We start from the raw sequence: 23,456 nt of genomic DNA on the forward strand, positions 1-23,456 counted from the left end.
CTCAGCCTACAGAATTTGAGCAGGCCTTGACTGGTGGCCCTGAGAACAGGCCCCCCGACCTTGTTCAAAGCCAATTTTCTACACTTCTGATAGCCAAGTTCCAACCGACAGAAGGAGTCCCCAAGTCCTTAGGAAATCACTTCCGAGCTCAGAAATATTCCCTTGTGAACATCTGGGTCTTGGGGGGAAAACCACCCCTCCCTCCCCTCTCTCCTGCCCTCCATCTGCAAAAGCAGCCTGAAATAATCATCAATGCTTGAGTAAAATTTCTCATTAAAAATGTAAGCACCGGGGGCCGGGTAGGTGGCGCTGGAGGTAAGGTGTCTGCCTTGCAAGCGCTAGCCAAGGAAGGACCCGCGGTTCGATCCCCCGGCGTCCCATATGGTCCCCCAAGCCAGGGGCGATTTCTGAGCACATAGCCAGGAGTAACCCTTGAGCATCAAACGGGTGTGGCCACAAAACAAAACAAAACAAAAAAAAATGTAAGCACAGACTTCTCCTCCTTTCTCCTCTTCTCCCTTCCTCTCCCCCTCCCCTTCCCCTTCCCTTCCTCTTCCCTCATTCCAAGAAAAACAAAACAAAACAAAACAAAACAAAAAAACACATGTAAGCACAAGCCTGAGCAATAGCAACTGCAGGAAAGGCATTTGCCTTGCAAGTAGCCAATCCAGCTAGGTTCAATCTTCAGTATCCCATAGGGTCCCTTGAACTCACTAAGAGTGATTCCTGAGTGCAAGGCCAGAAATTCCCCTGTGCACAGTCACATGCGGCCCCAAAATAAAACAAAATATATAAATAAATGTTGGGCGAGTCTTGGTGAAGACAGTGAGGTCAGGGCAGTCACATTAATGATCTCTCTCCTCTCTCTCTCTCTCTCTCTCTCTCTCTCTCTCTCTCTCTCTCTCTCTCTCTCTCTCTCTCTCTCTCTCTCTCTCTCTCTCTCTCTCTCTCTCTCTCTCTGGCATGGCAGCTCAGGGGACTTTGCTCTTCCTTAGAACCTACTTCTGGTCATCTCCCCTTGATAATAATTTTTCCTGATTGTTTTGCCTTTCCCTTCAGATGACTCAGCTCCATGATTCATCACAGCTGTTTCCCAGAGTGGGCAATACTGTTCCCTGGGAGCACTGGAATACGGGGAGCAAGGAGTCATTTGGGGTGCAACAGGGGTGTGTCGCTCTGTTTATTCCCTTAAATAAGGTCCACTTTTCAGAGGCACTGAGTAACGAAGTAAATGGGTTTGGAGAATCTCTGGTCTACACCCTGCATAGGCAAGTTAGCGGACACAGGCTTGTCAGTAAAGTTTTATTAGAACTCGCTCTACCTCTTGTAGTGCTGGAGTAATAGCACAGCAGTAAGTGTTTGCCTTGCACTCTGCCAACCTGGGACTGACCCGGGTTCAATCCCAGCATCCCATTTGATCCCATGAGCCTACCAGGAAAGATTTCTGAGCACAGAGCCAGGATAACCCCTGAGTACTTCCAGTTGTGGCACAAAAAAAACCAACAACAGCAACAACAACAACAACAAACAACAACAACAACAACAAAAACCCCAACACATTGTCAAAATCTTTGGCACATAAAAATACCCCTAAAGCAGACATCTTGCTGATGATCTCCTCACATATGATGATAAGTGGGTGTATTTCAGGAATCTATCTCAAACTACTGAGCCACCAGCTTGGTGCTACACTTGGGGGTTACCTCCAGCACAGGGGAGCTGTGGAGGTTACCCAGGAAAGCACACAGAGCTAGGGTTTGAACCCAGACCTCCCTGAAAGTCACGTTAAGGCCTCAGGCCTCTGAGTTGTCTCCCCAGCTCTCTCCATACATGCCCATTTGACTTGTACAAACTTACACACATTTTCAACTGGAGATATCAATATTAGAAAGTGTGGAAAGTTCATGTTAAAAAAAATATCAATCTGAGGCTTGGAGCAGTGGTGGCAAGTGGTAGGGCATCTGCCTTGCACACTCTAACCCAGGGATGGACCACTGTTAGACTCATCCGGCGTCCCCATATGGTCCCCCAAGCCAGGAGCGATTTCTGAGTGCATAACCAGAGCAAGCCCTGAGCATCACTGATGTGGCCCAAAAACCAAACAAACACAACAAAAAACAAAAACAAACAAAAAATCAATCACGCCATGCTCTGCCTCAAGATGCAGAGGGCAGCACCTGGGGTGCTCAGGCTGTGGATTTACTGTTAACGTGACCATCTCTCGAAGCCCTGGTCCCACTACACACCCTCACCCCACGGTGTCTCATGGCTTCAGTTAGCACTGAGTTCGCTCTTTTTCCATCCTCTGTCCCCTGGCTCAGAAACAGCCCCACGCTTATGTCCTGTATCCATAGCAGTGTCCACACACTTGCTGCTGTCAGGAAGTGACCGAGTGTCCATCAACAAGTGGAAAAACAGTACAGGGTGCCCACGGGGGTACACATGGCTCAGCTAGGAGGAAATAAATGGAACATGTGGAGGTGAGGCGGGGCAAGGCATGGGCTACAGGAACTCCCAGCTTGGTTCCTGGGCCCTTACATGTTTTCTACCACAACCAAAAATACCTTGCACATAGCCAATTAGGGTCAATCCCTGGCAATCTTATGGTTCCCCAAGCCCGCCAGGAGTTTACTCCCTGAGTGCAAAGCCAGGAGTAAGCCCTGAGCACAACAGGATGTGTGCCCCCCCCTTCCCCCAAAACAAAACAAAGCAAAACAATAACAAACATGCCTTCATGGCTAGCTGTGCTGGAGATAAGTCTTGATGTCCTGTGGCCTTTATTCACATTTATAACCTGTGGAACTAACTCAACTTAAAAAGCAAAACTGAGGGGCCAGAGCGAAGAAGCACAGTGGTAAGGCCTTTGCCTTGCATGCAGCCAACACAGAATGGATCCCAGTTCAAATCCCAGCATCCCTGAGCCTTCCAGGAGTGACTTATGAGTGTAGGATACGGACTAACCCCTGAAGCACCATGGGTTTTCTTTTTCTTTTTTGGTTATTCCCCTAAAAAAAAGCAAAAACTGAGACGGCCACAAGGAGGATCCTGGTTAAATTTAATGACAAAGCCACCTCATCTCAGTTCCCAATGACATAGTCATTGGAGTAGGGAGTAGAACTTTCCATGGGATGATGCCAGAAGAAAGAACTTCTTAGAGAGCCCAGAAGCTGTTCAGGGATGTTCATAATCCCAGGCACCCCTCTTCCTGAGACAGCATCTTTCTTCCTGCACTGAGCTCTTGCACCCCAACCACTTAGCTATGACCTGCTACCCCCTTCATATCCACATGGGCCTCTCCTCACATCACCCTCCCCCCGCCAATGGTCACCATAGCACTCAGCTTGGCACTTTTCAGGCTCTTGGCAGAATAGTAAAGTCAAAAAAACACATTATGTAATTTTATGAATCTTGAGCTATTTAAAGACATCTCTGTCCCCAGAGGAAGGTGGTAATAAAGCCATTATTTGTTTATTCAGACCGCATGAATCAGGCCTTCAAGAATTGCACCAAAAGTGCTATTGACTTGGTTCTGGGATGGATAGAAAAATGGGGGGGGGGGAGGTTTAAAGGTGTCTTTGAAGACACTTGGGAAGCACGAGGGGGGGGATGTGAAAAAACCAATCATGAAGCCTCAGAGAAAACCATGGTGCTTACTGCTCCTCTGCCGGATCTCACAGGAAACACTCATGGCATTTCTTGGGGGTTCAGTCACTGGGAGGAGATCAGCTGGGTTGGGGAGTGTTGGTGCCTCTGTGCCTGGCATGGGGAGCACTTTCAAAGGAGCTCAGAGACCAAGTAGTGCTGGACAGAATGAAGGGCCTCGTGTGACAGGAAGGAGATTCCTTGCCTGAGTGACTGCCCCAGATGCCTTGTATGGATAAATTTATAGGCTAGAAAAGCTTCCAAAGAAGGAGGAGGAGGAGGAAGGAAAGGGGGAGAGACAGAGAGGCAGAGAGAGAGAAAGGGAAAGAGAAAGGAAGAGAGAGATAAAGAGAGAAATCTTTATGAGAAAAGGGTCTAAACTGGGTATGAGCTTTGAAGCAGAGGGAACATCGAAATAGAAGCTGCTGAATGGACTGGAATGATAACATAGTTGGGAAAGCACATTCCTTACACACGTGTGGCTGACCTGAATTCTATCCTTAGCCCCACATATTATTCTAAGTCCCACCAGGAGTGGCCCTTGAGCACAGCTGAATGTGGCTCCAGAAACAAAAAAGAAGAAGAAAGAAGAAGAAGAAGAAGAAGAAGAAGAAAGAAGAAGAAGAAGAAGAAGAAGAAGAAGAAGAAGAAGAAGAGGAAGAGGAAGAAGAAGAAGAAGAAGAAGAAGAAGAAGAAGAAGAAGAAGAAGAAGAAGAAGAAGAAGAAGAAGAAGAAGAAGAAGAGACATCCCTAAAGGCCACAGCCAGACTCCCTCCCCAACCTGGACTGCTAGCTCTTACTTGGTCCCAACACATGCATCCTCCTAGCCAGAGCCCTTCCCTCCAGGGTGCTGAGCAGAAAAATGGGGGCCAGAATCAGCTCTTGGGGAACCACATTTTACGATGGCTTTTTCTGGAGTCGATGTAGACAGAGACAGGAAAACTGCAGAGTGTCAGGGAAGTGACACCAGCCTAGGACTGTGAAGCTTGAGGAGCCCTGATGAGCGTGGGGGGCACAGAGGTCTCTGAGTCACAACCCCAGAGCTCAGCCTTCACCTTCTCTGAAAGGCAGAGCTGGGGATAAGGGTCCCCTTATCATACCTAAGGAGAACAGAGGCCTCAGTCTGAACCAGCACCCCGGTATCTCCCTCTATCCAGGACCCCTCAGCAGGGCCCCTATGGACATAGAACACCAGCCCTCACCACACACACACACACACACACACACACACACACACACACACACACACACACACACACAAAAGCCAGCTTGGAACCCTGAGGACTGGACTGGGACAGCTGAGAAGCATGTCCTTCAGTCATGACACAAGACTCATGAGTATTTCATGGCTCATGCTAGACATTTCTCACCTTAGCCAAGAGGAAGGGATGAAGCCAGGTCAGGCGAGGCATTGTTGCTGCAAAGCAGAGACAGGAAGAGGAAGGCCACCAAGGGCAGGACAATTTCCTCACCTCCTTCCAGCCACTGAGCCCCAGGCAAGAGCTCCCCCCCCCACAAAACTTCCCACTTCCTATCAATGAACCATCTCAAAGTATTGCCAGGCAACCTTATTAGGAGAAAAACACCTTCCAAATAGGCATCAGCTCACAGGAGAGCTGGGGACAAGATACCAGCTACTAATCTGAGAGCAATAACCAGAACAAACATGCACACCTTTGTTCCAGCTTCCTCCCAGAGTACCCTCCTAAAGGTGCATTTCAGTGCTGCCCAACTACAGCTCTGACAAACAGACCAATTCTTGTTCATTTCCTTCATTGTTGAACCACACAGTGATAGGCAAGTGAATGGCGGGATGGATGATGGATGGATGGATGGATGGGTGGGTGGGTGGATGGATGGATGGATGAATAAGTGGATGGTGGATAGTGAATGAATGGATAATAGATTGTGGGTAGATGGTGGATGGTGGGTGGATGAGTGGATGGTGTATGTATGGATGGATGGCTGGATGGATGGGTGGTTGGGTGGGTGGATGGATAGATGGATTGTTGGGTGGATAAATGGATAGATGGATGGTGGGTAGGTGGATGGATGGCAGATGGACAGTTGGATGGGGGGTGGGTAGATGAGTGGATGGATGGATGGATGGATGGTGGATGGTGGATGGATGGTTGGATGGATGGGTGGGTGGGTTGATGAGTGGATGATGGATGAAGAATGGTGATAGTGGATGGATAGATGGACAGATGGGTGTGTGGGTGGGTGGATGAATGGATGGATGGATGGATGAATTGATGGATGGTGAATTGATGGACTGTAGGTGAATGGTGGATGATAAATAAATTGGATGGGTAGATGGGTGAATAGATGGATGGATGGGTGGTTGGATAGTGGTGGGTGTGAGGATAGATGTGTGATGAATGGATGCTTTGTGAGTGCATGGATAAATTGTGGATGGATGAGTTAATGGATGAATGGGAGAGATAATGGAGAGACAGTGGATGGTGGATAAGTAGAGAGATGTAGATTAATGGATGGAGTTATGAATAGCTGGATGGTAGAGAGGTCTAGCTTGCTTTAGACCATTCTCATGAGTCTCTGATATTTCTGTACTTTTTAGCAAAGGCACCAACTCCCTGTGTTCTCGGGATCTTTTCCATATGTGGGTGTGGAAGGCAGATTTGACAGGATCGGGGAAGAAAGAGGGAAAACAAGAGTACCAAATCCCAAACAGCAAAGACAGTAATAATACTGACTCGGGGAGGGGAAATTTAGAATTGACTCAGACTCAAACCAGGGATTGGTGGTCCTAGGAAAAATTCCCCCCCACCAAGGGTGGGAGCTGGGAGCCTCCTCCCCATACAAATAATATATCCAGTAAACACAGCTGTGAGGATGCAGGTCTTTCTATAAACCTTTTGGATCCCTGAACATCCAGTCTGGGGGCCTCCCGCAGACTGTAAATCACACAGCCTAACTGTGATCACATCTGTTTCATCGGCCCAACTCAATTCTTAGGGAACTTTATTGTTTGTTTACACCCCAAAGAGCCTGCATGCCTTGTCTGAGTGTCTCATGAAATAAGAAAGCTCAGGCTCTGCCCTTGTGATCTTGAAGAAATAATCAGGCTTGTTTCATGTTCGATTTCTGCGATTGGTGAATCTGTACATAGAGGGACCATATTCCCAGAGAGCCACAGTGAGGTCCCCCTTCATCGAGACACCCCAGGATCTACGTACCAGCCTCTGCAGCAATCTGGCTTGTCTCGGAACCCTGAGTCCAGCCTGTTAAGGAGGAGGAAAAAATGAAATTATGATGGAGAAATAGATCCTTCTCAAATCTGTACCTGGGCACAGAGGGGTGGGCCATGAAACTGATTCAGATTCCCAGTGAGGAGCGGAAAATGAGGCAAAACCAATCTGGCCCTCCACCAGGGAACTTCCAGCCAGATGGAGAATCTGAGAATCACCGAAACACTGATGGCTGATGGCTGAACTCTGGGAGAATTTGCTCCTGCTCCTCTGTCTTTGTTGGCTTTATTTACTTCTTTGTGCAGGAGACCTCATGTAAGCAGTGCTCAGAGGCTGCTCCCAGCACTGTGTTAGGGATTGCTGGCAGCAAGTCAGGGGAAGTACAGTCCCCTTCCCATCAGGGCTGTGCTCAGCCTAGGTCAGTCGTCCCCGCCCCCAGCCATTTCCTCCTGTTTTCAAGACCCCTGGGAGGTTCCGTTGAAGAGACTGGAGCAGAATCATAGCCTCTTGCTTTTGGGGCATTTTATTTTCCCTTAAAATCAAGGGGCTTTGCTGAAGTTACTGCAATGGAGTGAGCTTCTGCGGGCTGGGCCCATTTACTCACTTGTGTGAGTGTGCGAACATGTGTATATGAGTGTATGAGTATATGTGATCGTGTTTGTGTGTGTAACTGTGTCGGGGTATAGTGATTGTGTGTGATTAAATGTAACTGTGTTGGTGTGTGTGTGTGTGTGTGTGTGTGTGTGTTTCAATGGCTGCTGATACTTCCCCACGTGGGGCACTGGGAGAGGGTATGGGAACAGCATAAAACAAAAGGCCTTTGAAAAAGATCACATTAATAATTAAACAGCTTCTGGACTCATTTAAAAGTCCTAGCCAGTTGCTGAACTTGACCCAGTGCAAATTGTTGTTTAAAGAAAAGATGGTTAATTACCAGCAACTCATTTTCTTAGGATTTAATTGGGCAAAGCAGGTAAAAAAACTTGGGATGTTGGGAGCCTGGAGGATATCATAGTTGGTACTGTTCTATCATGTGACTGACACCAGAATTTGATCCCACACCATATATAGTCCCCCCCAAACCCACCAGGGGTGATCCCTGAGTGCAGAGCCACGGCAAAGGCTCTAATAAAAACAGGTAAAAAAAAAAAAAAAAAACTCTTAATAAATCACAACTAGATTTATGAGAACAATTTAAACCACGTTATGAGCTAGTATTCATAAACACAAGCCACTTGTTTATGTTTGAGTTTGGGGGCCTACACCTGGCAGTGCTCAAAGGCTTAGCTAGCTCTGCACTCATGGATTGATCCTGCAGGCTTAGGGACCGGAAAGAGTGAGCAAGGACCCAACATTCTAGGACAGCAATTCCACACTACTGTGCTCGCTTTGAACTCTAGAAGGCCATTCATATAAGGGGCATTACTCAAACTACTGGGGGACCCAAAACCAAGATAACTAAAACAGTAACTTATAAACCTGGAAACCATTTAAAATATCCTTTCATCCCTATCCTTCCCAGACCTAAATGCCCCCAAAGTGAAATGGTATAACCAGTCAGAGCGATACCCCCAAACCCAAAGTGTGAGGTCTGAGCTGACAAACTACCTTCAACTCCCAAGGAGAACTCAGGGGCTTTCCGGGAACTCTGGCTTCTGTTTCTAGCCTACCAAGTCCATCTGTAGTTCAGCTCAGGCCACCCCACTGCCCCCTTCCACACCCCTTAGTCAGGAAGCCTAGCCCCAGGCTAGGTATGATGCCCTCAGATTGATCTCAGGCCTTTCTCTGAAGTCTCTGAAGTCTCCACCTTTGTAAAACCCACAAATTAACGAACTGCAGGATCTTTGGGCCGTTGGCTCCTGGGATGACCATCTGTGTCCCCAAGGACCTCCCACACTGGCCACAACTTCAGAAACAACCGATTTCTTGGGATGATTCTGAGAGGGCGAAGTGGGAGCTGTGTCCCTGAATGTGTCCTCAGGGGATCCCTGCTCCCTGGTACTAACTATTCTATTTGCTTTGGAAGAATCTGTGAGCTGAATGTAATGTCAGGGTCGACTTCGACAGTTGGGGTTTCACGGACCAGCATCAGACTGTGGTGAATTGGCAGCCCGGCCCAAGTGGGACCCACAGGCCTCTGTCTCTAAGGCTGCTCCTGTCAGTCATGGACTGTGTCAAGGGGGCTTTCACCCTGATAGAAAGAAGGTCCTCATTCCTGGGGGCTCAGAGCTCAGAAGGTTCTAACAGTTTATAGAAGGTTCTGAACCCTGGAAGCAGGAGAACATGAGGTGAGGGACAGGATGGCTTCCCAGAAATATGCCCACTCGGTCTCTCTCTACCCCCAACTCTCCCCCTAGAGGGAGGAGGACTGTTCCCGGGAGTTGAGCTCAGCCTTGCATTTGGGGTGCACCATCAAAACTGGAAAAGAAGCCATACCTGGGGCTCAAGTTTCAAGCACTTTCCAGGAAGCTTGTTGTGGAGAGTCTCCCCACCAGTCATTGTTTTGGGTGGGTTTGTTTGTTCTGGAGCCACACCCAGCAATTGCTCAGGAGCTACTTCTGGGTTCTACACTCGAGAATCACTCCTGGTGTGCTCAGGGGCCATATGGGATGCTGAGGATCTAACCCACAAGTACCTTCCCTGCTGTGCTGTTGCTCTGGTCCTGTGATTTCTATCGAGGAGACTCAGCTAACAGGCCAGCGTCCATGTTGGGGTGAAGCCTCCTATGGCCCTATGAGAATGCTGGGAGCCTCCAGACTAGGACCCTGGGGAACTGGGTGGGAATTCAGGGCCTGGATGACTCAGGCTCTCGCCCCTGAGTGCTGCGTCCCTGTCCCCAGAGATCGAAACCATCCTGCTCCTTACTTCCTCTGTGAAAGAGGGAAACTGAGGAGGCACAGGGCAGGGCAATGCTGTTCCCCACCAAAGGCCTGGCCTGCCCCCTCACAGAGCACCAGCCCCTCCTTCAGCTCAGGACAGTTGGGAGGTGTCCAATACCGCCACCCTCCTCCTTCATGGCCAGGGCTGGGCTGGCAAGCGCCTGAGGCCACACACAACTCACCCTCATTCTCAGGGACTCCCACCCTTCCTCTCCTACCCAAGAAATGTGCTGCAGCTGCCTTGAGAGTGAGCAAAGTCCTGGAGGCAGCCTGTTCAGTTCTGAGGCAGTGAGAGTGGTCACACCCAGGCACTGATGGATGGAGCTGCCCTGCAGTTCTGAGATGAGAGAGAGAGAGAGAGGGAGAGAGAGAGAGAGAAATGAAGGAAGAAAGGAAAGAAGGAAGAAAGGAAGGGAAGGAAAGAAGGGAAAGGAGGGCCAGAGCAGTGGCGCAGAGGGGAGGGTCATTTTGCATTGCACTGACCCAGGACAGGCCGAGGTTTGATCCCCTGGTATCCCATAAGGGTCCCCTAAGCCAAGAGCAATTTCTGGAGCACAGAGCCAGAATAACCCTGAGTGGTGAAGGAAGGGAAGGGGAAGGAAGGAAGGAAGGAAGGAAGGAAGGAAGGAAGGAAGGAAGGGAGGAAGGAAGGAAGGAAGGAAGGAAGGAAGGAAGTAGGGAAGGAGGGAGGGAGGGAGGGGAGGGAGGGAAGAAGGAAGAAAAGAAAGGAAGAGAAGGAAGGAAGGAAGGAAGGAGAAGAAGGAAGGAAAGAAGGAAGGAAGGGAGAAAGAAAACACTTCTTGGGAGGGGGCTATTTTGGGGCCACACCCAGCAGTGCTCGAGGCTTATCTCTGGATTTATGCTCAGGAATCAAATCACCTCCTGCAGAACTCAGGGGACCATATGGGATACCATGGATTGAACCCCAGTGACCACATGCAAGGCAAAAAAGCCTTCCCCCTGCTCTGCTATGACTTGGGCCCCAGAAAGCACGTTCTTAAAACGCAGCACCCAAGAACAACATTACACAACAAGGCAACTCCACAAGCCCTGGGACTGTGGATGTTCGAAAGTGCATCAAATTTCTCAGACGTTAAGTGCTGTGCCAGGAAGCTACTAACACAAACTAGCAGTCAATACTCTTGGCTTTGGCGCCCACAGCTGTATCTGGGTGGAATCCAGGCCTGCCCAGAGGGCAGCAGCCCCTCCCAGTACCCCTCACCCCCCTCATCTTGGCAAGGGAGACTCTCCTTGCAGGAAGAAGCCCTGTAGATTCTGACAGGATAGTAACCAGGAGAGACAAACAGAGCCTTGGAACGGAGTCCCTGATTAGCCTTGCCTAAGTCACCGTGAATCCTCCCAACAGCAGAAGAAGGCAACGAGGGCTTCTGTGAGTGTCTAAAAACTTGTCATGATGTAATGTATTAAATCACTTGTTATTAAATAATTTGTTCTGACTCAGCCACCACTTCGATGTCTGTCAGCTTCAGGGCTGCCACCTTCAATCTCGGTCCAAGTGACAGTGCTGTCCACGTACCACATGAGCTGTCTTGCTGGGACTCAGCTGTCTCTGCAGTGCTTAAAGAGGGCAAAAAAAAAAAAAACCCAACAGCTTGATGTGGGGATGTGGATCCAGACCAGGGATTCAGGGCCCAGTGAACAGGACCAGGCAGTGGGAGCCCCCCGTGAATCCAGGCTCAGGGGCTCCCCACCAGGACCCGAATGTTGTCTGTAATTCTCTTGCACAGTTCCCAGCAGGCTCTTGGGGTTCCCTCATTTAGACCTCAGCAAGAAATAACTGGAAAACACACCTTGTCTGTTTTGGGGGGGGCTAGACCTGGTGTTGCTCAGGGCTTTCTTCTGGCTCTGTGCTCCAAGATCACTCCTAGTGGGGCTCAGGGGAGCATATGGGGTGCTGGGAATCAAATCTGTTTGAAATCATGCAAGGCAAGTGACTGCCCTGCTCTGCCCCTACCAGCTAGGTTTTTCTTCAGGGGAAACTTTTGCCCATTTGGAACCTCACAAGAGAGAGAGAGACTTGCCACTGGCATTTATACAGGGCTTTCCTCGCTCTAAGATCAGCGAGGCAGTATTGATCTCCACACAAACTGTGACCCACACGGGCGAGACTTGTTTCTGTCCCACTCACATTACTGGGGGTGTCAGCCAATGGGAAGGTTTAATGGGTTTCCTGCATGTCTGTTTTTCAGACATTAAACAACAGGAAACCACCACTACAGTAATTCTTAAATCCAGGTTAAAAAAAATCACAGAAGGGAAGATTTGACTCTGACGGCCTATTAACAGTGCTTCTTCTGAAGGGCAAGTGAGAAGCATTGAAGTACAAGTTGGTGATGTGCATGAAAACTGATGTGTGTCCACTTCAGAGGAGATGGTTGCTCCTTCTGAGAGGGACACGGCTGCGAGCATGTTTCCATAGACCTGAGGAACAGATCTAACACTGTTAGAGTCTATTACAAGCTAACTCATTAACTTTACTGTAGTCTCACGGTGCTTCTGGCAAATACCACCCAGTGTAGTGGTGGGCAAGGAGGAGTCTTTTAAGAGTCGTTTTAAGTGGACCCAGAGAGATAGTACAGCGGCATTTGCCTTGCAAGCAGCCGATCCAGGACCAAAGGTGGTTGGTTCAAATCCCGGTGTCCCATATGGTCCCCCCGTGCCTGCCAGGAGCTATTTCTGAGCAGACAGCCAGGAGTACCTCTGAGGCACTGCCGGGTGTGGCCCAAAAAAAAAAAAAAAAGAGTCTTTTTAAGACACTTTAGTGACTCTTCAAGACTCAGAAAGTCTTGGGAATTGCAGTTAGGTCCTAGTGCGCACACACACACACACACATACACACACACCGCACCACAGACAATCACTCACACACCTCACCCATATTCACACCTATATCCACACAACCACACATTTTACTCACATACATTCAATGCCCGTTCATAGTTCTCACATTCACACAAATTCTCAGACTCACACACACAGATACACATAGTCACGTATACCCACACCCCCGACTCAGACCTACACACACACACTCTTACAAACACACAGAGAGAACAGGAGAAGAGGGTGACACTGCTCTGTGTGAATTTGGACATATTGGAGCAGCCCTTGAGTCCCTCCGAGGGGTGTTTGCACAAAACACTGGGGGTTCACAGGTTCATCCCGGTCCCCCTGGGTGGGACTTCCAGACTTCCATGCCCCCAAACACCACACAATCAGAATCTTTGTTCCTCCCACAACCTCTGGCCTGCACCCACGCGCCTCCAGCCCTTTGCCCACATTCCTTCCCTGGCATTTCCCCCCTGAACCTACAGGAGCTAAAGGAATCACAACAGACATTACCTGAGTTGTGTTGGACGCCTTGGCTCCCACCTCTCTGTGGTCCCCTCACTAGACAAGCGGTATGGATGGACGGAACGGACAGATGGATGGACAGGGAACCCCTGAGTCCCCCGCCCGGTGCAGGGGTCCCACCTGCAAGCAGCTAGGCTCCTGTGTAGGTCTGACTCCCTCCCACTCTCTAAACCATTTATTGAGCACCACTGTATACTCTGCAGGAGCAGGCGCTGACATATAACAGCATAGGGGTGAAGGGCATCTACCATGCATGTGGCTGACCCGGGCTCGAGCCCCCCACATCCTGTATATCCCCCCTGAGCACCGCCAGGAGTTGATTCCTGAATGGCAGAGCCAGGAGTCAGCTCTCTGGACACCTCTGGGGGTGGCCCCAAACAGACCAAAAACTAAAGTCGGGGTTTCTCCTGCAGGGTCCCCCCAAGGAAAGGAGGCTCAGAGACCAAATGCGGGGGTCCAAGCAGGATACGACTAGAAAAGTCGCCTTCCTCACACCCAAAAGTTCCCCACTTCACTCCCAGCAGCACCCCCCCTTTTTGCTTTCCTTCACCCTGATCCTTCTGAGAACCGACAAAGCGCGTTTTCTTTGGGGGCTCGGGACCTCTTCAAGGTCTGTGAGGGGTAGCGCCTCTGGAGGGGGTCCTAGAAGATGAGTCGCCCACTCCCAGCCACACTGAGCTTTGGGGGTCTCCTCTGGAACTGCCCTGCTCACCGCCCGCCCTTGGCTCTCGCGCATTTGGGGTGAGTCGAGTAACCAAGGACACCCCGAGTTCTGGCTCCTCCCCGACGCGTGATCTCGTTCTCAGAGGGGAAAGTGGGGGGTGTCTCCCTAGTTTTGGGCACTTTCCCTGGAAAGACTCACCGCCCCCTCCTGAGGAGTGCTCAGGGGCGCAAAGAGCAGCAACAGCAGCAGGCCAAAATTGGGGAAGCCTGGGGCGCACCGCGAGCCAACCCAGAGACCGGGACTGCGAAGTGGGGACAGCTGGAGCTGGGGTGCGCCCTCCCTCCCTCCCTGGGTCCCGGGTCCTGGAACCTGCCAGAGTGCGGGACCACTGGAGGGACTGCGGGGTGCCCAAACCCCAACTCACTTGCTACCAAAAACTGTCCCCAGCTCAGCGCCTCTCAGGGACCTTGCAGGGAGGGGCAGGCGTCCAGCACAGGGCAAGCAGGAGGAACATGGGTGCAGGGAGCCAGGGGTGCAGGCCCCAGAGGCCAGGGGTTCAGGGGCGCAGGATTCGCAGTGCAGAAGCGCAGGGCGCAGCCTAGCAGGGGCGCAGAGGCACTGGCTGAGACCTCCTGGCCACAGCCAAGACCAGCTACAGTGGCCCACCACTCAGCACGGTCTTCAGGCTGAGCCCCGACCCGGGTCCACCCCGGACACTGCCCCTGAGCCGAACCCACCACGCTGGCCCGGCCCAGGACACGCCCTGGACGCACCCCTGGACCAGCCCGCCTTCTTGGGCTCCTCCCCAGCTCCGCCCGAGCCATACCCCTAGACTAACCACGCCCCTCCTCTCTGCCCCTGTCCCTCTTTTCAAGGGGTTCTCTCCTCTTTTCCATATCCATCCTCTTCCCACACAGTCCCCCAGATTTTCACCCTCCCCAATACCCTGCTGCAGACTAGTCATCAAGTTGATGAACCCCTCAAGACTGGGACCCTCTCGGGTCTACTGGGTCACCCAACTTGCTCAATTCCCCCAACAAACCCTTCCCTGCTCATCCCAGGATGTCCCCCATCCCCAAGAGGTTCCAGGAGGCAATTGTGGCCGGTGGGACCCTCTCCTTGGCAGAGGCTTTGCTCCCTCTTTCAACCCCCACCCACATCCCCTTTCTGCAAGGTCCCCTTGCTTCCTCAGGGACTCCTGACTCTTGTCACAGGGCACCTGCAGGCCACCCTCTGTGTTGTGGAAGGGCATGTGCCCCCACCCAAAGCTAGTGACACACCCCCTCCCACTCTCTCAGGCCACAGACAGCACATGCAGCCCAGGCTCAGATCTGCACCCTGGGAGGCTCCTCAGTGAACGCAGAAAGGGGTGGCACTGCCTTCCATCTTGCTGTGGTCTTGAGGCAAAGGGACAGAAAAGAAGGGGGGAGAAGCAGTGAGGGCAGAGAAGGGAGCATTGTTGACAGTGAGAGTGGGAAATGATGACTGAATAGGAGGGAAAGTAATAGGCATGATACCCCTTCAAATATAATGTCTAAAAGGAAAACAAGGAAGAGATATAAAGACAGAGACAGAGAGAAACAGAGTCAGAGAAGAAAAATGTCTGCCTAAAAGCAGGCAATTCGGGGGGCAAAAGGGAAACTGGGGGCATTGGTGGCGGGAAATGTGCACTGATGTAGGATGTTGAGCATTATATGTCTGAAACTCAATGATGAAAGACCTTTAAACTGTGGAGGAAAAAAACTACTGTATTATAAACAACCTTGTAACCAGTGCATAAATAATGTAATTAATTTAAAAAGTAATTAATTAAAAGAAAAGCCAAAGCACACATAACACATAGGCATTTAGACCAAAACATTTAGTGTATAAACTAGTTTCTTTTTAAGCTCTCGCACTTTATCATAGCCTTTTACTTTGGACTACTTTTCCTCAGTACTCTCTCCCACTAGAGACTATTTAGAACTTGATCAACAAAATCCAAAGTGATTTCTGACCATATTTATACAGGACACACATGTTTATATAAAAGTGTTTGCAATACTGAAGTACAATAATAAAGATAAAAATGCTCCCTATTTTTTTTTAAAATAGTTCTTTAGAAGCTTGTTGCATCTTTAATGCCTTTACTACTATTGCATGGTAGTAAATGATTGACTTTATTTTTTAATAATATCTTTATTTAAGTGAATAGTTGATTTGCTTTTGTTTTTGTGTTTGGGTCACACCCCATGTTGCTCAGGGTTACTTCTGGTTTTGCGCTCAGAAATTGTTGCTGGGCAGGCTCAGGAGACCATATAGGATGCTGGGAATCAAACCGGGTCCATCTAGGGTCGTCCTTGCTGCTGTACTATCACCCCAGCCCTTGAATAGTTGACTTTAAAAAAAATCTGTATACTTAATTATGCTAGCTTATTCATCACAGATTAACCTAAAAATTGAAGTTTCTAGAGAAAATAATCATTTCAACAAGGAAAAAGAAGTTAAGAGGGGAAAAAAATTTCTAATAGCCAAACGAACATGTCTAAGTTCTTGTCCTCTGGGTGAGTTCCTCCTCTATCTAGCCCTAGCTTCGTCTGTTTATCTGATCACTTGTTTACTTCCCAAAGACAAGCACCCCAAAGCCATGTCTTAATAACAGCTGCACCCCAATTAAATGAGCTAAAACAGCAGTGAGAAGTTGACTCCTGCTCAGGAGGATGAAAACAGAAAAATAGAGTTTTCTGTGGAATATTATACAGCCAGTAATAACCTTTAGGGTCACTGCAGAAACAAGGATGATATCTATATTGTCATGTTAAAAAATCAGATTATTTAAAAGTAGTAAAAACTATCTGTGTGCTTATGGCTAAACAGAAGGAGGGACGAAAGATCTGGAAATGTTAAAAAGTGTTTGATTGCTCTTGAAACACTTCCACCCTGTGATTATAATGCTGTTTGTTCAGGAAGACATTAGGGGAAGCAAAAAAAACCAAACACAGACATGCCACTGGGAAATAAATCAAGGAAACATTATTGTCATTGGCCCTCAATGGCCCACGGTCCAGCCACTGACTGATTGGAAGCAGCATGTAACAGAAATAGCTGGTTCCAGGAGCCGTCAAAGAAAACCACTGAAGTAGGTCAGAGGGTTTTTTATTTTTAGTTCTGCCAGGATGTGTCCTGGAGATGTGCCCTGGGGATGAAGGGCATGAAGTCTGGCCCCTGGCAGAGGTGGACATTTTCCTTTAACTGTCCTCTTTTTAAGAAGGAGAGATCCACATTTGCAAGAATCAAAGATTTTTGGTTTCCTGCTGAAGGGAAAAGTACCTACTTAAGAAAATTGGATTTGGGGCCAGAGAGCTAGCATGGAGGTAGGGCATTTGCCTTGCATGCAGAAGGACGTGGTTCAAAACCCGGCATCCCATATGGTCCCCCGAGCTTGCCAGGAGCGATTTCTGAGTATAGAGCCAGGAGTAATCCCTGAGTGCTGTGGGGTGTGACACAAAAACAAAAACAGAACCAAAAAATTGGATTTGCTAAGCTTGGAGTGAGATAGCACAGTGAGGAGGTGTTTGCTTTGCATGCTGCTGACCTGGTTTAGATCCACAATATCCTATAGGGTCCCCCCAACATCACCAGGAATGACCCCAGAACATAGAGCCAGGAATAAACACTGAGAAATACTGGGTGTGCCCTCCCCCCAAAAAAGAAAATTGGATTGGGAGGTAGGCACCTTAGTACAGTGGGTAGGGAGCTTGACTTGCATGTAGCCAATCTGGGTTCAATCACTGAATCCCTTGTAGTCCCCCAAGTCTGATGCCTGAACACAGAGCCAGGAATTTAAGTTTTGAGCACCATCAACTGCCACCCACCAACCAAAATTAACAAAGAGACAAAAATCGGGGTGCTCTTTGTGTGAAGTTGTATGTGGGAAGGTTGGGCCATGCCTGACAGTGCTCAAGGATTATTCCCAGTTCTGTGCTCAGGGTCTCTGCTGGTAGTATGCGGGGACCAATGCAGAACTGGGGCCCAAACCTGAGCCCAAGCTTAGCCCACTCCACTCTCCAGCCTGGGTGTTCTCCAAAAGCCAGGTGGAGGGAGGCAGAGAAACAGATGCAAGGTTCAGCCTGTGGGTCTTAGGACCATGTGGCCCCCAAGTGTACTCACAGAGTTGGGAGTAGCCCCAGACTGGGTTTGGCCCAAGCCCCCCAAAAAACCCGGGTAGATAGACGGGGCCTGAGTGATAGCACAGTGGGTAGGACACTTATCTGGCATGCAGCAAACCCAGATTTGATCCTCGACATCCCATAGAGTTCCCAGCCCTGCTATGTGTGATCCCTTGCACAGAGCCAGGAGTTACCCTGAGAACCACAGCATGTGGCCAAAACCAAAAAGTAAATAAATAAACAAAAATCTCTGAGTGGGGGTAGTCAAAATGAAGCTGAAAAGTTTTTCAGACCTTTGGCTGAAGTGGACAATGATTTATCTGGGATTTGAAAGTTCCATGAAAAGAGCCAGTGCCCCAGAAACACTGTTCGCCTCATTATCTGAAGGGGTGGGCAGGGAGCAGAGTCAGGTTCATTTGGTTCTGACAGGGTGGCCTCTTAGGCACTGAATACAGATGTGGGCAGCGCTGCCCTGTTGTGTCCTCCCACCGCTCAGGACACGATCATATGATCATGTTCATCCTCCATGTAAAAGAAGGGTGGAAGCAATAGCACAGGGATAGAGCCTTTACCTTGTGAACTGCCAACCTGGGTTTAATCCTCAGCATCTCATAACATCCCCCAAACCTGCCAGGAATGACCCGACTGCAGAGCTAGTAGTAACCCCTGAGGGACACCAGGTGTGGTTCTCCAAAACAAAACAAACAAAAATATGAGAGATGCCTCTTCCTCACAGACCCTCACTGTGGGTTCACTTTCCTTAAGGAATCAAGTCAGTGCAGTTTAGACAAGGGACCTGTTAGAGCAGAAAAAAACACCCCTTACTTAGCCCCAACACCCCATCTTGGTGGACACAGACCCAGAAGAGAAAGTGCCTGCCAGTCCCAGCCCTGTACCTCTGCCCCTCCCTTGGTCTCAGGAGCCCTCCCACTGAGAAGCCCTGACCCCTATTCCTAAAACCTCAGAATTAACCCCTGTCTTCCCCACATGTGTCCTCCCAACCTTGTTCTGCATATGGCCATACTATGCAACGCACGCAGCCACCTGCTCTCACACGGCCAACTTCTTTGCGTACAGCCACTCACTTTGCACATGGCCACTTGCCTTTCACATGGCCACCTGCCTTGCACACAGGCCCCTGGACCCTTGCACAAGGTCCATCTTCCTGCATTTACACCCGCTCCAACTCCCTCATGAATTAGGATAGTGGTACCCGACGCTCACCTCCCTATGCACAGCCCAGGTGACAACGGGGGCTTGCAGAGGGCTGTACTGGGTCCCTCCCAAAGGTGTTTACTGAGAAGAAAGTAGGCACAGAGGGGGAAGCCACTTCCCTTCCCAGGGTTACTGCCAGTGTGGGGCAAGCATAGAGGACCCCCTAGGGTTGCCCAGCCTCTCCCCTCTTGCCACCTGCCAAGTGCAACCGGCAGCAGCCCCTAGTCTGGAGTCACCTAATCTGGCCACTTGGCCACCAGGCTCACTTTCCCCAGGCCCGCAAGTGGGTGCTTTCCGCCACCTAGTGGGCAGCACGCACTCTGTCGGTGCTGACCTAGCAGGGCTCCAGGGAGTCCCTGGTCTTAGAACCCTCATTGCTGGGGGAGAAAGGGATTCTCTTCCACCTGCTACTCCCATGTGAGGACCATCTGCCCAGCCTGCATTGCTACATTATCTCTTTGTTTATTCTGGTTTATGTTTTCTTACATTGTTCACATTTATTTTGTTTTATTTTATTTTATTTTTGGTTTTGGGTTCACACCCAACAATACTCAGGGGTTATTCCTGGCTCTGTGCTCAGAAATAGCTCCTGGCAGGCTCTGGGATCATATGGGAAACCGGGAATCAAACCCAAATCTGTCCTGGGTCCGCCACGTACAAGGTAAACGCCCTATCGCTGTGCTATCTCTCTGGTCCAGTTTGCATTTATTTTATTGACCAGTCACTGACAACCCATGGTCTGGGTCCTGGGCCAACCGAATCACACCTCATGTTGCTGGGTGGGCCCCTGGGGCTCCCAGACACAGGTATGTGCTGGGGCAGGAGCATGGCCTGGACAGTCAGTCCTAGGAAAACCACTCCTTCCTTCCTTCCTTCCTTCCTTCCTTCCTTCCTTCCTTCCTTCCTTCCTTCCTTCCTTCCTTCCTTCCTTCCTTCCTTCCTTCCTTCCTCCCTCCCTCCCTCCCTCTCTCTCTCCCTCCTTCCCTTTCTTCCTTCTTTCCTTCCTTTTTTCTTTCTTCTTCCCTTTGTTCCTCCCTTTCTTCCTTCTTCCCTTCCTTCTCTACCTTCCTCCCTCCTTCACTCCCTTCCTCCCTCCCTCCCTTCCTTCTTCCCTTCTTCCTTCTCTCCCTTCCTCCCTCCTTCCTTCCCTCCCTTCCTCCCTCCCTCCCTTCCTTCTTCCTTCCATCCTTCCTTCCTTCCTTCCTTCCTTCCTCCCTCCCTTCTTCCCTTCATCATTCCTTTCTTCTTTCCTTCCTTCCTTTATTCTTTTCCTTCCCTGCCTTCCTTCCTCTCCTCTAACCCCCAGACCATTATTTAGAATCTATGTGTATTATCCTAAAACATGTGTCTCTACTTTTCCTATACATAAATCTCCCTGTGAGAAGCAGAGGTTCTGTGCTTTAAAAAGGCACCTTGGTGCTGAAAGGGGATAAAGTGCTATGTATGATACCCCTTCATTATCAGTAGTGTAAATCATGGTGTCAAAAAAGAAGAGAGAGAGAGATAAGATCAAGAAGCAAAATGCCTGCCCCAGAAGCAGGCAGGTGGGAGGGTGGGAGGGAAACTGAGGGCATTGGTGGCAGTAAACATACACTAGTTAAGGGATATTAAATGACTAAAACTCAATCAACAATTTTGAACCAAAATTCATTAATTTTATTGTTATTAATTTATTATAATTATTATATTATATACAATACCTTATAATTATAATTAATTATTAATTAACTGTGTAAATAAAATAATTTACCACCATGTGTAAATAAAGTAAAATATGTATACAAACATATATATACATACATATATATATATATATATATATATATATATATAAAAGGAACCTTGGTTTCATTTCTGATATTCTCAAATCATGTTGGAAGATAAGACTAGAAGGTGTCATTTTGGGGCTGGCCCTTCCTACAGTGAGGTGCGATGTAAGGGTCTTCCCAGTCCAACTGGCCCTGACACCCCATCCTCTGGGGCATCAGCACACCTTATACCTCGGAAGATTGATTGAATGAATGCCCCCAGCTCATCGGGCCCTGGGTGTCTGTTGCATGTTCTGGGGTTCCTGGGCAAATATCCAGTGCCATGGGGATTGTCAGATGGGGGACCCCACACCCCACCCAGGAAAGCCAGAACTCTAGGGCCCTCGAACCACTAACAACCCCTTTAGGTGTGCACAGTGGCTACTTCGAAAGCCGCAGGCACAGAGCTGAACGGGAGCATTGTTTCCCTTCCAGTTCCTGCTGGGGAACAAGACTGGGGTGTTATCCAGCAGGGTGCGAGTGGTATGGCCCCCTAGGTTCTCCCCTGGGGTGGAGAACAAGCAGGCCTGGAGGGCCCCTCAGCTGGGGCTCAGATTGTCCCCCCTAACTAAGTTACTGTTTCAGGGCCCCTAGACTGGAGGGGATAGATCTTGTTTGTTGTAGGAGATAAAATTCTTCCCCCACTGGCGGATACAGTGTCAGGGCAGCAGGTGGAGCTGGGGTGCCTGGTTCACCTTACAGGGGGTATTGTGATAGAGGGATACGGGCTCCCTGTACAGAGGAGGAAACTGTGATAATGAGACTGAGACAGACGTGTGGGAGGGGAACAAGCTGCCTCTCCTAAAGAAGAACCATGAACAAGGCAGCCAGGTCTTGTGACTAACCTAGGCAAGCCCTGCCCCCTCTGTCCCCTCAGGTCTGGCCAGCACCAACACCTGTTGGTTGGTTGTGTTTTTGTTTTTGTTTTTTTCTGGGCCACATGCAGTGGCTCTCAGGGATTACTCCTGGCTCTGCACTCAGAAATCGCTCCTGGCTTGGGGACCATATGGGACATATGGGACCATATGGGACAGACCTGAACCCAGGTCTGTCTTGGGTCAGCCGCGTGCAAGGCAAACGCCCTACAGCTGTGCTATCTCTCCAGCCCCTGATTGGTTGATTTGGGGCCACACCTGGCTCTGTGCTCAGAGATCACTCCTGGCTCTGCTCTCAGAGATCATTCCTGTCTCTTCTCAGCTTATCCGCTGTGCAGTCTCTGGGCCTCTCAATATTTATAAACTAAAGAGGAGGCAGGATCCTGCCCCCCACCCCCCCACCCTCACCTCCCCACCCCACCCCACCCCCACCTACAACTCCAGAAAGCTGAAGGTCACGCTGGTGCCTGAGCCAAAAGTCCATACTCTCCTTTTGAAGATTCCATCCTGGTTGCCTGGCCCAGTGGCTCAGAGGGCAGGGGCAGAGGTTACAAATTCCTGCTGCTTCCCCCATAAGACCTTGGGGCTACCGCTTCATTGCCCAATTCCTGGGTAAGCCCAGCTCCCAGGAGTCAAAGAGCAGAAGAAGAAGTGAGAGGGGAGAGGGGAGAGGAGAGAGGAAGGGCAGAGGGGAAAGGGGAGAAGAAAGCTCCTTCCGCCATCAGGGCTCTGCTCAATCAGAAGATCTTGCTTTCAGAGAGTTTCCTAGGCTCCTTCCTTCCTGCTCTACCTGTTTCTCAGCCCAGCTCTCGCCCAGGCGAATTCTGTCTGGAGGATCTGGCAAAGCAGAAATGTGGGGCCCTGACTGTGGTCCCTCAGGGGGTCCAGAGGGGCTGTTTGAGTAACCTCCAGTGACCCGGCTACCCCCACAGCTCCAGATCTGCAGAGCAAATATTTGTCCCGTTTCCAAACAGTTTGAGTCTCCTCTGCTTCCCCGTGCTCCTCTTTAAAGCCACTGTCCTCGGGGGCCACTCCTGGCGTGGTGGATACTGGGGGCATCTCAGAGCCTCCCCCGCAATGGGATCCCTGGTGTGCCTTCTCCTCTGGGGACTCCTGGCCCAAGAAGCAGTCTTTGAGACTCCCATGTATGATCTTCATGACGTAAGTACCGATAGAGGGCCCCCCTCAAGCCTCATTCTCCATGGGACACTGAGAATTAGGCAGCTGGGCAGAACCTTCCAGAGATTTTTCATCTGTGAACAAGGGTCCCTCGTTGAGTCTTGGATCACCTGAGAGGCATGGAACACATGAGAATTAATACCATGTAGTCAAGTGCTTGCCAGGGCTCAACTGTACCTTGTATGTGGGTTCAGGCACCCTCTGCTTTTCTGGACACAGGGATAATCATGCATCTCATGCAAAGGCTGTAATCAGAATGCAAAACGTGAGATGTGGGGCCAGAGTGATAGCACCGTGGTAGGGCATCTGCCTTACATGTAGTTTACCTGGGATGGACCTGGACTCGATCTCCGGCATCCCATATGGTCTTCTAAGCCTGCCAGGAGCAATTTCTGAGTGCAGAGCCAGGAATAACCCCTGAGTGCCTCTGGGTGTGGTCAAAAACAAAGACAAAAAATA

The 23,456-nt window shown here is 49.8% G+C and overlaps 2 protein-coding genes across 2 annotated transcripts in view; one reads left to right on the plus strand and one right to left on the minus strand.

Annotated features, from left to right (window-relative positions):
* The window catches only part of ITIH5 (inter-alpha-trypsin inhibitor heavy chain 5), a 40,953-nt gene extending 26,357 nt beyond the window's left edge, over nt 1-14,596 (minus strand). The window contains 3 exon segments of the mRNA XM_049777526.1: nt 6,843-6,887; nt 13,971-14,073; nt 14,439-14,596. Of these exon segments, the coding sequence (XP_049633483.1) occupies nt 6,843-6,887; nt 13,971-14,073; nt 14,439-14,596 (306 nt within the window).
* Nucleotides 14,597-22,546: 7,950 nt separating this feature from the next.
* Nucleotides 22,547-23,456, plus strand: part of ITIH2 (inter-alpha-trypsin inhibitor heavy chain 2) — a 34,224-nt gene continuing 33,314 nt past the window's right edge. Inside the window, exon 1 of the mRNA XM_049776336.1 lies at nt 22,547-22,979. Coding sequence (XP_049632293.1) covers nt 22,896-22,979 — 84 coding nt within the window. The 5' untranslated portion in view covers nt 22,547-22,895. The remainder of the gene's footprint in view (nt 22,980-23,456) is intronic.

Source organism: Suncus etruscus, chromosome 7 (genome assembly GCF_024139225.1).
Source record: "Suncus etruscus isolate mSunEtr1 chromosome 7, mSunEtr1.pri.cur, whole genome shotgun sequence".
Classification (NCBI taxonomy): domain Eukaryota; kingdom Metazoa; phylum Chordata; class Mammalia; order Eulipotyphla; family Soricidae; genus Suncus; species Suncus etruscus.